This window comes from Crotalus tigris, unplaced genomic scaffold (assembly GCF_016545835.1).
Source record: "Crotalus tigris isolate CLP2741 ecotype Arizona unplaced genomic scaffold, ASM1654583v1 scf7180000023617.9722795, whole genome shotgun sequence".
NCBI classification, from domain to species: Eukaryota; Metazoa; Chordata; class Lepidosauria; order Squamata; family Viperidae; genus Crotalus; species Crotalus tigris.
The window spans coordinates 4,799,485-4,816,989 of record NW_024100081.1 but is presented as its reverse complement, the minus strand read 5'-3'; the positions used below and the strand labels follow the sequence as shown (position 1 = coordinate 4,816,989).

The 17,505-nt window shown below is 37.3% G+C and overlaps 1 protein-coding gene across 1 annotated transcript in view; it reads left to right on the top strand.

Annotated features, from left to right (window-relative positions):
- Positions 1-679: 679 nt before the first annotated feature.
- The window catches only part of RNF11 (ring finger protein 11), a 30,924-nt gene continuing 14,098 nt past the window's right edge, over positions 680-17,505 (top strand). Inside the window, exon 1 of the mRNA XM_039319831.1 lies at positions 680-1,269. Coding sequence (XP_039175765.1) covers positions 1,147-1,269 — 123 coding nt within the window. The 5' untranslated portion in view covers positions 680-1,146. The remainder of the gene's footprint in view (positions 1,270-17,505) is intronic.

Below are 17,505 nucleotides of genomic sequence, written 5' to 3'. Positions count from 1 at the left end.
ACCACAAGTAAATTTAATCCTTCAGGGAAAGATTGAAGGCAAACGAGGTCCAGGCAGAAGAACATTGTGGCTTCAAAATCTAAGGGATTGGTTTGGACAAAACTCAGCAGCACTTTTTTGTGCAGCTGCTGATAAAAACAGGATCACCAACATGATTGCAACGTCCAATAACGGATATGGCGCAAGAAGAAGAAGACCACAAGTAATGTAATATATCTTTAACCTCGACTAGTCAGAAACTAGTAATTTGTTGTTAGTTGCGAAGTCGTGTCCGACCCATCGCAACCCCATGGACAACGTTCCTCCAGGCCTTCCTGTCCTCTACCATCTTCTGGAATCCATTTACTGCAATGTTAACTAGAAACCATATTGGAATGAATTGTGCTTTTGAGTAAATGTGCAAAGGATATTGCTTTTTGCAATCGTTTTTAACAAAAACGTGCCAGAAGTTTTATGAAATGCAACGCCCCCAGAATATACAACTTGAGGTCTGCCGAGGCCCTATTTTAATTATAAAATTAATTTGTGGTCTATTATTGTATGCGAAAGGAATACCTCTCTCAGCCCAATCATGAAAAACTGTTCAGAAAGCTAGCTCCTGGGGTGTTCGTTCCCTTTGGCTCGAAGGGAAGGTGGGATTTAAGCATGCGGTGAGTGAAACCAGGCCGTAGCAAGCGGCGAGCATCAATGCAGAAGGAGGAGCTAGAAGAAGGCCCGGCTGACAAAGCTCGCTGCGTAGATGGCTGGTGACCAGGAAGGAGAACCTCGCTTTAGGCTTAGGGAGGAAACGGGCTCTGTATACCTGGACGCCGCCTTCCCCTTCTCCTAACTCCCAGAGGTCCAGAGGAGCCCTTGGCTGAGGCCCTGATGGTGCCCGAGGGCTGAAGCCTCTCCGCTTCCTTCCTGCTGCTGTTTCGGGGCTAGAGCGGTGACTGGGCATTCTGACGGAAGGCGAGAAAGAGATGGTCACTCCTTGAGGCGAGCGGACTAGAGGCTAAGCAGCTTAGGTCGGGTAGGGAGCTGGCATGAGCTTCCAGTATTGGGTAGCTGCTGCCCGGGAAAGGCCGAAGGAGGGCCGCCGCTGTCGCCTGGAGCTGCCATTGTGTTACTGAGAAAGAGAAGACCCCCCACTTCCCTTTGGGGAAGATGGGAAATTGCTTGAAATCGCCCACTTCGGATGATATTTCCTTGCTGCACGAGTCCCAATCGGACAGGGCCAGTTACGGGGATGGGACTGAACCGGATCAGGAGCCGCCGCCGCCATATCAGGTATTGCGAGAAACCGAGAAGGACCCGGTCCCGGTTGGGGCTTGAAAGAGAATGAAATTCAGCGAGGGGAAATTTTCTAACGGGGTAGCGGAACTGATCGGTTGCAACAAGGACGAGAAAGAGGGTCTCGTGGCACCATAGGATTGATACCTTTGTAGTAATATTCAAGAGAGGGGGGGGAGGTAACTGTGGTGGTGGGGAAAACAGCTAGAGCGCCTGTAGGGCTTGTTTTGACCCCGGATTCATCGGGAAGGGAAACATAAATTACAATCGTTAATGGGCCGATGCAAGATTTCCATCCGTTGATTTCGCGGGTGTGTTTGACTTTAAAAATAAAAGTCTATTCTCTTGCCGGTTTGGAATAAATGGCCACCGATGAGCAAACAAAAGTAGGGGGTTTCCTTTCACATATGTTTACCAGTAATAGTACTCTACTCCCGAGGCCTGAAATTTGACATCTGGCCAGATCTCTCTCATCTAAACCTCCTCCTTCAGTCTGGTGGAGACCTTCATTCCTCCCTCCCTCCCTCATTTGTTTTTCAGTATTAAAAAGTCAAGTATTCAAAATTCTGTTTGTGGTTTTCTAGGCTGACTCTTTAAAAACAAAATATAAGCCACTTAAGCTCGAAATATTGGGCAAAATACAGAGTTTGTTTTAAAAAAACAAATATCCATTTTAAGCGAATTAAGATGTATTAGATTCCAACTGTTTTCCACTAGGAATTCAGCTTTTAATGTCAGTGAATTTTATTTCCAAGTAGTACAATCAAGACTGCATTTAATTGATTATAATGTTGGGTAGATTTGGTGTTTAATTCTAGGAATTTCTAGTTGTCATTTCTGAAATATTTTTCTTTATCTGGGTCATAAAAGGAGGTTCTAGTTTTTCAGCCTGGGCAAGCTTCCTTTGTTTCTACACAGAGTGACATCACTGTCTGGTGTTGCTTCCTTCTGATTACCTTGTTAAACCAATAACAATCTCCCTCTCCTTTCCCCCCCCCTCCTCTCTCACACACACACACACACACAGAGAGAGAGAGAGAGAGAGAGAGATATCCTTTTTTGTAATCCTAATAACACATAATTTAGGGAGTTCTGTGGCAATATGCCTTAATTGTTATAACTATAGCAAGCATAGGAAATAAACATTTTATTCTTGATTTTCTACCATTCTCTTACCATGTTCTATTTCTTTCTTCCTCTCTTATTCATAATAAACCTTTTTTTTTGCTAGTCTTGAACTATATGACTGGATTAGCTGGATTAGTTCAAACAAGTGATAAATGGAGTTCTGCTGATGTTAGAGCAGTGGTTCTCAACCTTTTTAATGCCGTGACCTCCAACCGGTCATAAGTCAAGGACTACCCAACCGATCGTAAGTCGAGGACTACCCAACTGGTCGTAAATCAAGGACTTTCCCTGCCTGGGAGCGCCGCGCATGCATGGTGCTGCCCCTTGCGCCGGCCGAGGCGTAGCTGGCAAGCGGCAGAGACAGCGCAGGCCGACCACCGGCTGGGCCACCAGCTGGCCCAGCCCAAGGGAGGTAAGGCACCCGCCGGGCCCCACCCGCGCCAGCAATCCTCTCTGTGCCCGCCGGCCTCCCATCTCCCACCTCTGGCCCTCTTTTACTTACATTTTTAGTAGTTGCTCAGCAGGGAGGGGTGGAAACTTCCAGACAGCTCGCCTTCGCTGCAAACAATTTGCAGCACCGTTTGCAGAATGGGACTTTTGGCGGGCTCAGCAGGGCAGAGACAGCCTGGACAATTCCTATTGGCTTTGAAAGCCAATAGAATTAGACTCTATTCAAGAGAGTCTATTCTATTGGCTTTCAAAAGCCAATAGAATAAAAGGGAGTAGCACAGCTAAGGAAAAGGGGAAAAAAATGGCGGACTGCGTTGTTTGGCGACCCCTGTTAAATGGTCGTTCGACCCCAAATGGGGTCCCGACCCACAGGTTGAGAACCACTGTGTTAGAGGAAGAGGATAGGAAGGCAGCTCATGCTCATGTTCCTCCTTAAAAATTGCTATGGAGATGGAGGGGCACTGTTACTGAGAAACATGAAACATGACCCAAGAGAACTGCAAAAGGTGTGAGGGTTGTCAAGATTGCTTCTCTGCTCCATTGTACTCAGTGGAGGTCCTCTATTTTAATCCTAGAGTTTTAACAACCAATTTACTGTAGCCATTTCTGTACTGATTAGATAATGACATTGCATGTTCATTTCCTGTGTGGATAATAATTTCTATGCATGTAGTCTGCCTTTTCAACAGCATTGCTAGTTCTCCTCAGATAACCTTGTGAGGAAGATGAGGCTGTAAGATCATGAATCCCCCAAAGTTCTGTCAGTAAACATCGCAATCTAGATCTTCCAGATCCTACTTCAGTACTGGAAACACTCCACCGCCCTTTTAAAGAATAAATGCACAATAGGGAATTATTCTAGGTTCATTTCTTGGCACTGGAAAATCAGTAAATATATTCTGAAAATCTAAGCAATATTGCTTAGAGATTTTATTAAAGATTTATGAAGCCTTGATTTATTCTCAATGCTTGCTTATTTTTTCAGGATATGGAATAAATGTTTTCTTGGGAAACTATTGATGAGCTACCAGTCTTCAGAAATGAATTGTATTCATATCCCAAATATATGCTCAGAATCCTGTTGAGTTCAGTGAGTTAAATTTCCAAGTAAGTATGCGTAGGATTGCAGCCCTTACATATTTCTTCCAGACTCTTGCATAATGCTGCTGCTAAGAACAGTAGTCAGAGTCCAGTGAAACTACTCATGCATGTACAAAACTTTCATAATTTCATTATTTACTTTCACCTAACAGAGTGTCTACCAGTAAACAACATTTAAGCTTCTAAGTTTGTATTTTGTTGTATGCATATACTTGGCATGCATATATGATGCACTCAGTCAATTACAATCCATCCATATGTATTTACATCAAGGTGTAAAAATATTTCAAGAAGTTTAGATGATAGTAAATAAATTATAGCAAGCATTTAGCTTAATGCAATGAATTATTTTGAATGCTAATGCTAAGTATACAATAGCTGCAATTGATTTGTTTATCTGAGTAATTTGACAGATAAATGAAAGAAAGATGGCCGGTATATAGTACTGTATACTCTAGCATTACACTCCTATGCATGTTTAGTTAGACGTAAGTGTTTCTGGGGATATTCTAGAGCAGTGGTGGTGAATCTATGGCATGCGTGCCAGAGGCAGCACTCAGAGCCCTCTCTGTGAGCACCTGCGCTGTCACCCCAGCCCTGCCTGCCCCCACAGCCTCCTCACCAGCAGCCCGCCTGGAGGAGAGTCGCCCCCAGGCGCAGCCCTTGTGGAGCAGTGCAGCCAAGCACATGGCAGCCAGGCAGCAGAGACAAGACTCCGCCTTCACGCTCCATCGTGCAAAGATGATGCTGTGGGGCGTGGGTGGAGGACATGGCTGCCATGGTGCTGTAGGGCCACCTGGGCAATCTGCAACCGGCTATGGAAGCAGTGGGTGGCCCTACAGGCTCACGGGACATAGGGGCAGAGTGGGTGGAATGGGCGGGGCGGGACGGTTTTTGGGCACTCATTCTCTAAAAGGTTTTCCATCACTGTTCTAGAGTTACCAGTTTTTCTAATTGTTGTCTGCTTGTTTGTAGCTGAGATCTGGTAGTTCCAGATATATTCCTTCATAACTCTGTCATTTCACACAGTTACTGAAAGTAAACTTTACTGAAAACAGCAGAAGTTTCTTCCACATTAATATGCACAGGATTGTATTATGTTAGAGGAATTATTGTGTGTTTTACCTTGAGTAAATCCTTTTCAACTCAGCTGGATTTACCTTGGGCACTGGATAATTATGGCTGCAATCATATGCATATATAAGGGAGTAAACCTTATTAAACTTATTAAAACTAATTTGCAGGTAAACATACATAGGAATGGGATGAATGGCTGCATGGAAATAATATAAATGTTAACAAGATCAGTACTAACTTGGATTAAATATATTAAGTAGTGCACTACAAGACAAGAACACTGCATATTTTTCAGAGCATTTTATAGCTTTAAAAAGCAATAAGCTGTGTACTGCCATTTATAAAAAGATTTTTTTAGCATTGCCAATATTGTAACAGCTACCAACAGGCATAATATCAAAGTCTGTTATTTTCAGAAGTGCCCATTTCAAGGCATATTACTAATATAAACTGAGCATTCTTATTTATGCTAAAAACAAGGTCTATGTTATTCCGAACTCTGATATTTAGAATTCACTTTAAAAAACAATATAAAAGGATTCTCATTTGTGTTCCTTTTTTTATAAAATATAAATTTAGCCTACAAAGCTTTATAGATAATTTTATAGTAGCAATGAAGAAAAAATTCAGTACATATTTACTCACAATTAAATTGTAAATTTATAAGTAAATCTTCTGTTAGAATTAGAATTACTTCCTAGTGGGTTAAATACAGTTTGGTTTTCTTCTTTGAATTATTTCTGAGTTTTGCTTTTATTTCATTTTTTTTCTCTTTTCCTCCCTATTTTTTATGGTTTATTGTTGATGACTTTTATACCACTTCAGAATTATGACAATTGTATAGTCAAGCATCTGAAAGTTTTATGAATTTAATCATATTACTTCTCCATTTATTGTGATTCACATAAAGCTCACTGTATTTATAATCCATAAATGAGTAACAAATAACTTTACAAAAACAAAGCACAGAAATCTTCCCAGCTATTTATGGGCCTGGCATTTGCAGAATCAGGTTAATCTCTGTCGCTACTTAATTAAAGTATGCTGAAAGTGAATATCATAGATGACTATAAACTAAAGATAATGCATTTTTGAATTCTAGCCATCATCAGATGTTTGACAATTATGGAGAGAAGATGTGGTTCATACTCTGATTCTCCCTTCTGTTGCCTTTTCAATCTAGCCCAGAAGAAAAGAATGATATGAACGTTCAGATACATTGCTGCACATATGCCTTTGCATTTTTATTTCCTATGTCTCTTATAACATTAGTGGTGTTTTGGGGGGTGGGTGTTTATTATTTGATTTTTCTGCTTCACTTGTGATCAATTCTTCAGAGCTTTCAACCTGAGGATATAAGATCTATAAGAGGTCTCACTGTTTATACTTTAGCATATGAGCATAGGAACTGCCAGGACTCAGTGTAATTTCATTTCATTCATACATTAGTAAGTCACCAAGAAAATTATTTTTCTCAGCTTCAGCTACATCATCATCTGGGATCTTTAAATTATTAACTCTGTTTCTTGCTTGGTGGTGTCCATCTATCTTGTTTAAAGCCTTTTCTATCCTTTTTTGTAATGTTGCTTGTAACAGAGCTGCAATATTCATAAATGATGCTAAAGGACTCTTTCTGGTCTATCTAGAAATGATGTCATTTTGATGGGTCTGTGGCCAGTTTTAAATGAATGTATCAGACCTTCTTCCTCATGCCATTTGTTGACATTCTCTAGATTTCTTAGTGCTGTTATCTGTGGAATCTCAGGTGATTTGTGGAGAAGAAAACCAGCATGTCTGAGTAAGGTATTTTTCATTTTTACCATCATCTCATGTTATTTTTTAAACTTAAGTATATAGCTTTTTTTCTCTTTTTTGTAGCAAAAGGAGCAATACAAACGTTCTTTTTTTTATTGAAGAGTTTTATAAAAGTTATAATATAAACCCCTAAACCAACCCACCTTAACCCCCTCTCCCTCCCCCACTTCCCAGAGCTGAGTACAGGGTTACAATTATAATAATCATAATCTAACTATCATTAACCAATTATATAAATAACCAAGTCTATAATGTGCTTTAACTCCCCTTTAGCATAAATATAAACAAAATAAAAGTAAACATAATACTAATAAAAACATAAACATAATATCCTAATTATTAAACTAGTTATTATCCAAATTGTTAAACAATACTAATACTAAGAATAATAATAATATATAATTAAAACTAAAAATTCCACTATAATAAGCTATTAATAATAATAATATTCTAAAATTTGCTCATAAACTAAGTGGAACTTTTTAGTCCCATATTTATTCTGATTATAATCTATCCATCTTCTCCAAACCGAAATGTATCTTGTGAATGATCCTTCAAATAAACAGAAATCTCAGCCATTTCTGCTAAGTTTGACACTTTAAGCGTCCATTCTTCTATAGTAGACAAGCAATCCTGCTTCCAATATTGCCCTAACAATAACCTTGCTGCTGTTATCAAATTCAACATCAAATTAGTTTCTTTAGTATCACAATCTATAATAACACCCAATAAAAATAATGGTGAGTAAACTTTATCTTTCTCTTGAAAATCTTTTGAATGTTCCACCAAATCTTAATCCAAAAAGCTTTTATATTTTCACAAGTCCACCGGATATGAAAATAAATAGCATCCAAACTACCACATCTCCAACAATCCCAACTAAGAACTAATGAAGTACTTTTAATCTTTCGCAACAATATGAGTCGCTGCAAGCAAACAATGTCATTTTTATGTTGTTTCAAGTAGTAAAATACTTCCTTTCTTTTCTGTAATAAATTCAGGCCATTCACATAGTGGTTTGAAGCCTCTAAAACACTACTTGAAGATCAACCGTTGATCTCTTCGGTCGTGCCCCTCCCACAGGCTCTATAGTAATCCAGAATTAGCCTTCTGCTTCTGCTGCTTTTCTTTAGTCTATACGCAGCAGCACGAGTCATCCTCTGTTCCTTTAAATCAGTGTTTCTCAATCTTGACAATTTTAAGGCATGTGGACTTCAACTCCCATTGCTGGCTGTGGAATTCTGGGAGTTGAAGTCCACATGCCTTAAAATTGTCAAGGTTGAGAAACACTGCTTTAAATCATTCTTTACCTCCAAACTCTGTTCAATAGGCTCAGCCTGCAATAAATCTCCTACACCTTCAACTAGTTGTTTATCTTCCAGCCTTTCTTCTATTCTCTTAGGTTGTGAAGATGGTGGTGAACCTGCTTTTCACAAACGTTCTTAAAGACAGTTTTGAATAATCTCATTCTTAAAGACTAAGTTTAGAAAAATCTGAACGTTGCTAAAACACAGTCTCCATTTTTTAAGACCTTCAGTGGGGTTTTCTGTGCCAATAAAACCCTCTCTTTGCCGTATCAGGCAGCAATTCAAGTAACTCTTTCCAGTCAGCATATAATCTACACAGAGTGAGGAGGTTTGAATTGCTTTTTTATTGTGCCATTTCCTCTGCACTTTTCATTACTGTCTGAAGCATGTAAGATTCATGAATTTTGAAATGAATTTTGAAATCCTCTGTCTTCTTCCTGTTTTCCTCTGCTGTTGGGCCTCATCTAAGATTATTTTGACTAGAGCTCAGAGACTTCAGGAATGAGTAAATTAATACATAAATAAATAGGTATGCGGTAGGACATCTGAATAGAAACTGGGAATGTAATAAGGTTAGCTGAATTTTAGTCATGCAGATTATTCTAACCATGCTCTGCTGGCCCATTTTGTTTAATCTTGTTTTCCATGCAACTGTCTAACTACTGGCAATCATTTTCAGAATATAAAATTATTATTGCTACAATTATTAAAACTTAATACTTTTTTTAGTGACAAATATGTAGAACATTAAAGCAGGGCTTTTCAACCAGTGGTACGGGTACCACCTGTGGTACATTGGCACCTGGCAGGTGGTACGCGACCACCCTAGAAAAGTGGTAGTGGGGGAGGGGAATGAGCTGAACCAGTGGCAGCACTGCACAAGCCTGAGCGAGAGATGGCTGGAGCTGCAGGGCTGTCAGGGCTCAGCGGAAGCACCAGGATCAGCGCCAGGCTCCAGCTGGAGCTCGGTGCTGATCCTGGTGCTTCTACTGAGCCCAAAGAAGCACCAATCAGCTGGAAAGCAGTACTGATCCTGGCACTTCTGCTGAGCCCAGAAGAAGCGCCAATCAGCTGGAATGTTGCACATCTCCAGGGTCTTGTGATTTACATTCAGATGCTTGGCAACTGATTCATATTTATGATGGTCACAGTGTCCCAGGGCATGTGAAATGACCAAAACCTGCTGCAACCACCCAGCAGACGGGGAAAAAAAAACCAAACACCCCCACCCCACCCCCGCTGCCAATCCTCAACAAAAATGCTCAAAACAATGAAAACTTCGGACAGGAGAAAGAGCGCCGGCGGGCAGGCAGGTGTCTTGCTCATCTGTGGCTTGGGGGGCACTTTTTTCAGTGCCATTGTAACTTTGAACAGTCATTAAGCGAACTGTTGTAAGTCAAGGACTACCTGTACTTTATCACTTTTTCCTTTTTTTTTTTTTTTGGTCATCAAGTTTTTGACACCTTGCTAGGCGACTGGTGGTACTCGGATGTTGCCATATCCTAAAAGTGGTACAATGGGTGAAAAGGTTGAAAAGCCTGATATAAAGGATACCTATATGTAGCAATGATACACTTAGGAAGTCACTTACAATTTTATAACACTTTGGTTTTCTGCAAAACGCTAAAGGGAGAAAAGCCCCTTCAACTCTCAATCAATTTAAATGTGTGTGTAGGATCTAAACTACTAATAATGAAAAAACGTTATTTTTATAATGGCTTTCCTTCTGAATTGTTTGGATGAAAAGACAATTATTTGCACATATCTTAAAATCATTTAAATATTAAGTAAATGTACTTAGAATATTGATTTCAACAAACAGCTTCAAGCATTAATAAATATTAAGTCATATATTTCCTGGTTCAGTGCAAAAAATGACTTTGAGTAATCTCTGCAAACTAGGCATTTTTCAGATATAGTGATTGGGAATTTGAGGAATTTGTAGTCTCGTTACATCTGGAGGGCACTCAGTTTGGTGAAAGATGATCTTTTGCCCAGAAGGACATGTGGGCAAAAAGCGCTTTAATACATAAATTTTAAATTTAAAAATCTATTAGTATTAGGATTTATAAGAGAGAGAGAACATTTCTTCCTTTCTTTCTATCTGATCAAAATGAGTGTAGCAGGGCTTTGTAATATTGAAGCCGCCATTGCTACAGGATGTATTCCTCTGCTTCAAAAGATTACTTCCCTATGGCCCAGTTACAACAGTAATTCTCTCATTTTGCATCCTGGAAAATCATTCACATTCTCTCAGCTCGCCTCACCAGGTTGTTGTTGTGGGGAAACTAGAAGGAGGAAGGAATATTAGTTATTAGTTGGGTTATTTATAAAGTAATAGAAGTGGGATAAAAATCTAATACAAATTTTACTCGGGTAATGTACTGATGTCTACATTTCATTGTCAGATGTGTTGTCTTGAATTATTTTGAGATTGCATTTGATATCATTGATTTGTTGGATCCAATTTACCTTATACTTTGGCAATTACATGCAAGAAGTCTTCAATTAAGCAATATTATTTTATTGCTGAATCTCATTATTATGGTTTGTTGCACAGTCTGCCAGATGTTCAAACTGGATTTGGCATTTTTGTCTATCTATCAAGCCCTTCCCAAGGACCTGGGATAGACAGATATGGATGTTTGATGGTGTTACACATATTGCCGCAGGATATAAGCTGTTCTGAGTAAAGCTGCCTTTTACAATTGACTGATGGTAAATTTGTCAATGCCGGTGGTGTTCAAGTGGTGCTCCAGTTGTTATTTATTATTATTATTTGTTAAGGCCACCCAATTCCAATAAAACTCTAGGTGACTTATATAATATTAAGTATGCAATTAAAAATATAACATACCAAAAATATAACTGTTTGGACAAGATAACAGTAACAATCCATTTTTATTGACCAAGTTCCAGCCGAGCTGTAGCTGCTCAAAGTATAACATTAAAATAAAAAGTGAGTGCTATATTGTATATCCTATCAAACAGTAATAACTAGCCTATCCATGTTTATTATAGTCTTGCATACTCAAATTACTGGTAAGACCCACCAATAATATGGATCATCATGTACATTTCATTTCCTATCAGCGTAGACAGCCACAAATGAGCTTTCTATAATTGTTTTCAAATGTTTGTGTAGCAAACACACGAAGTTTGTGTTTTAATTTCTATTCCTCAGTATGAGAAGAAAGAGGACCTTTTAATAATTTTTTTCTTTGCATATACAGTATTATGTGAAACATAATCAGCTTTTAAAAAGTAAATTTACAATATTTATTAAAACTTGATGTTGTCCTTGCTGATCTTGCCTTATTTCATTCCTTTGAATGATACTTGGATATTTTAACAACTGAGATCATCCTATAACGTTTCTGTTTAAACATTTGCAATATGCGCAGCTTTCTCTTCTCACTGAGTGATTAATACTCACAGAGTAAATCACTGCCTACAACAGCCATTTATCTTGATCTATTGATGTATGTTATGTATGTATATTCCATAATTACATTTAAAATCAATTCTAAGAAGTTTCTAGCCTCCACTAAGAAACCAACAGCAAGTTGACCACGCTGAGGAAAATTAAGGTTAAAATTAAATTTCATTAATGCGTTTCTTTGCATAGAATTTCTGTGTCATATTTTAACCCTGTTTTTTATATGAATTCTTCAGATATCTTTGAGCATTTTAGTTGATTATATAAGAGAACTACAGTTTCCCTATTGAAAACTATCATAAGATTTTATTTTTCTGCTGCATGAGAAATCTATATTGGCTGATGTATTTGTAGCCAAAGTGACACATGTTTTTTGAACTGGTAAAATTCTCTTTGTATATTTTAGCAATTGAATTCCGGCTTTGGTAGAGTGATTATAGCAGAGCATCTGTTTTCAATAATTTCTTCCTTTAAGAGAAAATACCTTAAATTTTATTTCCTAAATTTCAAATATTGTGCCAAAATGCTTAGATTAGATAGGTGGCTAAGACTGCAGTTCTCAAACTAAAGGAAAAATAGGACAGTTATCATATTTTGTCTCTAATAACAATTTGTATATGGTGGACAGATTTTTGGTTTGTGATGTAATAGCCCTGTTGTATTCCTAAATGCTTTAGGAATACAAAAGTTGTAGCATATATTATGTGAAGCATAACATACGGCTCTTGATGACTTGAGGAATGTAGAGGGCTTTTTTAGATATAATAATCACTATCTAGATACCTCTTTTGAGCATGGAAGAATTTTGAATGTACAGTATTATTTGCAGTTGCTACACAATTCTGGGTGCTGCAGTTTCTAGAAGAAAATTACAAAAAGTCATATCCTAGTCAGAATTCTGCCTTGCATTTTTCTCTGGATCAGTTGAACTGGAAGGGAAAAGATTCACATTTACAGGACACAGGAATAACATCAGAATAGTCCTGAATAGCTGATCTAGTAGAATTTATATATTTCTCTAGTTTTATGTTGTAGTTGCTCAGCTTTTATTTCTGATATTGCATCATGCTGCATTGATATGGTCTATTTAGACTGCCAATCATAGCTTAAAAGTCGGCTGCCTTCTTTGTACATCTTCAGCTTGAAGGCAGAAGAAACAAAGTGCTAGCTGCAAATTAGACTTTTTATTTTAAATTAGGTTTCTTATTCCAAACATCAGAGTGTTTCACTATTTTCATATATAATACATTGTAATTACTTAAACTAATACATGGTGCTGCTTCACGAATGACATGATTGCAGTCATTCTTAATTTGTTTACATATAAACACTAAATACATAATCACAAAGGTAATTCTTAGCTATAATTTCTTTTGTGAAAAATGAATGAGGAACATGGCCCTTGTATTCATGTTGAATCAAAGTAGAATTTCTATTTCTGTTACTAAATATCCATCTGCTAAGACACCATATTAGATACTATTCAAATGATTGTTTCTTAACTAAAAAGTACCTATGTTATCAAAGTTATAAAAAAGAATCAGTATATTTGATCTCTGTGTGTGTGTGTTTTTCTCTCTCTCAATATAGTATGTGTGTGTGTGTGTTTAAGCAAAAGCATTTGCTTAAAAATGATATAAGTTGAGTTTAGGTTTGGTACACAAATAACTTGTGTATGATGATATCCTTCACATTTTGATTAAGATGCTATATTTATAGTTTTTTTAAGAGAATTGAAAGATATTTAACCAGTCCTAATTTAACCCGTTTAGAATGTGTTTAGAAACACAGACTTGGGAGAAGTAAGATATTTTTTGACCTTTGTGTCCGAAACACAGTTTTAATGGTCAGCCCATGATTAATGTAGCTTCTGTTTCTTGTATGTATCTTCGGTGAAAACTTGACATGGGTATTAGAAATAGTTAATATTTAAATGAAATCATTCTTGGATGGGTGCCCTGGGAATTAAAATTGCACAGTCACTGCTTGCAGAGAGAGACAAGCTATGGCTTATCGTAAACAGAAATATAGACTTGTTATACAGTCTACAGTAATTTATTGCAAATATAGAAAGGCCAGTGCAGTGGCAAAGTTTTTCTAGTTTTTTTCTGACAGTTTATTGTAAAAAGCCAAAAATCTGCTCGTTTTGAAATGTGGTGTATGAGGCAGTTTTCTGTCTTCCTATGTATAATTACTGCAAGGTGGAAGAAAATATATGTCAGTCTTATTAACCTGACATTTTATGCTTTGATCTAGCATTTTATTAACTATCACTTTGTTTTAATCAATAACAATCAAGACATTTTCCTGTTTATGAGCACTAATAGCCACATAGCACAAATAAATGAATAAAACTCTTAGTGTTGGAGTATCATGTTATGATCCATGTTATCTCCTAAGTGTGTGCTTATTTCATAAAAATAATTGTAGCCTCTACAGACATAATGAACCAGGTGACAAAAAGAGAGTGCCATTCAGACAAAAATGTCCATTTGTACAATTGCCACTGATATTCCTCATTATATCCTGTGATCTATCCCTGTCTGTGGTCCAGTTGCTTAGCTCTTCAGATTATAATTTCAAATACTTGCACTTCATTAATGAAATATAACCTCCAGATTGTCCATGTGGAACCCCGTGGAGCCTGGACCTAACCTATATTATTAAAGAGGGTTTCCTGGTGAGACCTGATACTGGAACTTTTGCAAGATAAAACAAAACTTATTGCACCTGGTGAGTACAGGAACCAGGTGAGGAAGCAGCTGAGGGTGAAAACTCAGCTGGCTGGAATAGTCCCTAGGATATTATCTTGGAATGAGAGGAACACGCTGTGCAGTAATTGAAGTGCAAAAAGCAATTGGTTGTAACAAGGAGATGCATGGTTCATTAACAACTTTGTCATCCTCTTTTGATTAATTTCCAATCAAAAGTTGCATGGATAGATAATAATAATATAACCCACATGATATTCCACTTAGCGGAGGTTTACTTTGAAATGCAGGAGATAATATGTTTAGTGTTTTGTCTACCCCAGACCTCATGAATATAAAAACTAGCCCATAATAATGATATTAATGTTTAGTTCATGGACAAAGAAAAACTTAATTTTTAGTATGCCATATTACTTGAAGTTTTAACAAAATATAGACAAATCGGCTTTGGCTAACCAGCAGTTTAAGAAATCTATTTTAAGTAATTTTCTTTATTGCTTTAATCTAAGCAGTTTACAATAATAAATTACAGATAAATTCAGTACTGCAATCACATAAAGACAATGCATAACAATAAACAGAATGATAACTGCATATATTAATTAAAAACTTAGTTTTCCAAATCTAAAATGAGATGAAAAATTCTGGTTAGGTAAAAAAGATCCAGAGGCAAAGTGCATATTGGCTAGTGAGATTGGCGGTATATTAATTTAATAAATAAAAAATAAAGTCCATGACTCTGGGACTCTTATAAGAGTGCTACTTAATTTCTGTTTTGCAAGAATAAACTAGTGAGTTTTCATTATGAACAACAAAAAATGAAGATATGTATTGAAGTCATAAATACTAATTTGAAGTTTAACTACAGGTGAAAGTTTATGTCAATAAATATTACTATAGCTGTTTTATTTCTGTATATTTTCTTATTTTGGGGGGTGGGGAGGTTGAATATGTTCATTAGAAGAAAGCAAAAAAGAAAAGAGCACCATCAAATAGAACAGTTATGGTTATTGTCTCAAAGAATGGAATGAAGGTGCTTTACTGGCAAAGGCCAAAAGCCAAGGCTATCACAACTGTAACTGCATGTCCATATCCATTAAATGTGAAAATCCATCAGGAATATACAGAAAGCAAGCAAAAAAGAAAAAAACAGAAGTGCCACTTCATTAACTAGATGCACAGTGACTTCAGTCACACATTGTACTAATCTATTGTCTGGCTAACTGGTCTGAACCATTTTTTCATTGTGGCAATATCCTGGTGAAACCTTGCCTCATGTTTGCCACTGACTGCAACTAGATTTCGGAAAAGAGTCCAAGTGTGAATGCAGAAAATGAATCTTCAGTGACATGTTGCACTTCCTTTCTCTTGTATGCTGCGAGAAATTTGTCAAATAGCTGAATGTGGTTTGGTGTTCTGTAGTTGTCAAGAAAATTCTCAACAGCATCCTTGAATGCTTTCCAGCTGATTTTCTCTGACCCCGCCAATGGTTCTTTGAACCGCTTATCATTGATGACATATCTGATCTGTGGACCAACAAAAATGCCTTCCTTAATCTTGGCATCAGTTATTCTTAGAAACATCTGTCTCAACAAAAACCTTCACCTTCCTTGTTCACATCATTTTTACAGAATTTTTCATCAGTCCAATGTGGAATGGAGGCAAAAAATGTCTTTGTCAGGTCAACAAGTGGTTCGTGTGCCATGTTTTTCTGTCCTGGAACCAAATTCTTTCAGAGTGGCCACTTCTTTTTAATGTAATGCAACTCTCTTGCACAGCTGTCCCATTCACATATATAACAACAGTGTTTGTATATCTGAGCTGCATTCCCAGCAGTAGAGCCACTACTCTTAGATCTCCACAGATATTCCAGTTATACTTGGTGTAATATATGTGCTTCAATAAAAGTTTCATGTTTTCAGATGCTTCTTTCATGTGTGCAGCAGAGCTAACATGTACTGAAGGGTGTACATTGCTATTGTGAAACAGAAGTATTTCTATAAAACATTTTTATAAAAGTGATAGGTTAATTTACAGGTTATTTTCATGATTAGCAGCAAAACATCTATAAGATGCACTCAAAAGTCTCAGGAAGCAAAATCTTTCTTGTCCAGTGAAATCCTTGAAGAAACACATAGAACGTTTTATCGTTTTATTGTGGAGCAAACTAATCATCAGATTATTTTTATCTGGGTTTTATGAATTTCTAAGATACAATGACCTATTTTTAGAGTATTACAAAATCATTATTAATGCATTATTAATACTAATGTTGTGTACATAATCCAGACCTGAGGGATGGATAAGTGACAGAAGAATATTATTTATATTGAGTGAGATCACTGATTCCTCCATCCAGGATCTACTTTCAGTGACTGGAGGGATAGTCAACTCTTTCAGAAGATGGGATTGAAACTTTGCCCTGTAGGCAAGATATGTTCTCTTTAATTGAGTTCAGCCCTTCACTTAAAATAAGGGGTGGACAATCTGTTCAATAATAAGCTCAGCTAAGGAGTAATGACACTTTCAGACCTAGAGTCCCCCCCCCCTTCGAATTAGTCAGAATAACAAAAAATATCAAGAGATACAACCTTATCTCCAGGAGTCAATGAAATTCAGTCTAATCGGGGTCAAGACTGGGGAGGGAAGGTCTCAAGAGGAGAGGCGAAGTACATTAAAGAAATAATGGTAAGTGCTGTGTCACAGTTTAGGGAGGAAATGAAGCAACTTTTGGAACAGAATAAATCTGAAAGCAAGGAAGAAATGAAGAAAGAGATGAAGGAGCTTTTAGAACAGAATAATACTATATTGAGGGATGATATACTTCTAGCTTTATCTGGAGTGGCCTCAGTGGTTGTGAAGCTGGACTCTAGAGTGGAGGAAATTGAAGAAACAGTAGAACTTTTGGACTATAAATTCCAAGATATGGAGAAAAAAGTGGAAACTTCACAAGATGATATTCTTATGTTCCAGTATAGACAGATGGAATATGCTTTGAGAATAAGGGGCCTGAAAGAAGATAAAACTCAAGATCTGATGGAAATGGTGATTAATGATTTGGCTGTTATTTTGAATATAGACAAAGATGAGTTACGTGGGGAAGTGGAAAGAATTTATAGAGTTAATTCTTGGATTGCAAAACAGAGGAATCTGCCTAGAGATGTGGTGATATATTTTGCTAAGAAATCCTTGCGAAATCAGATTC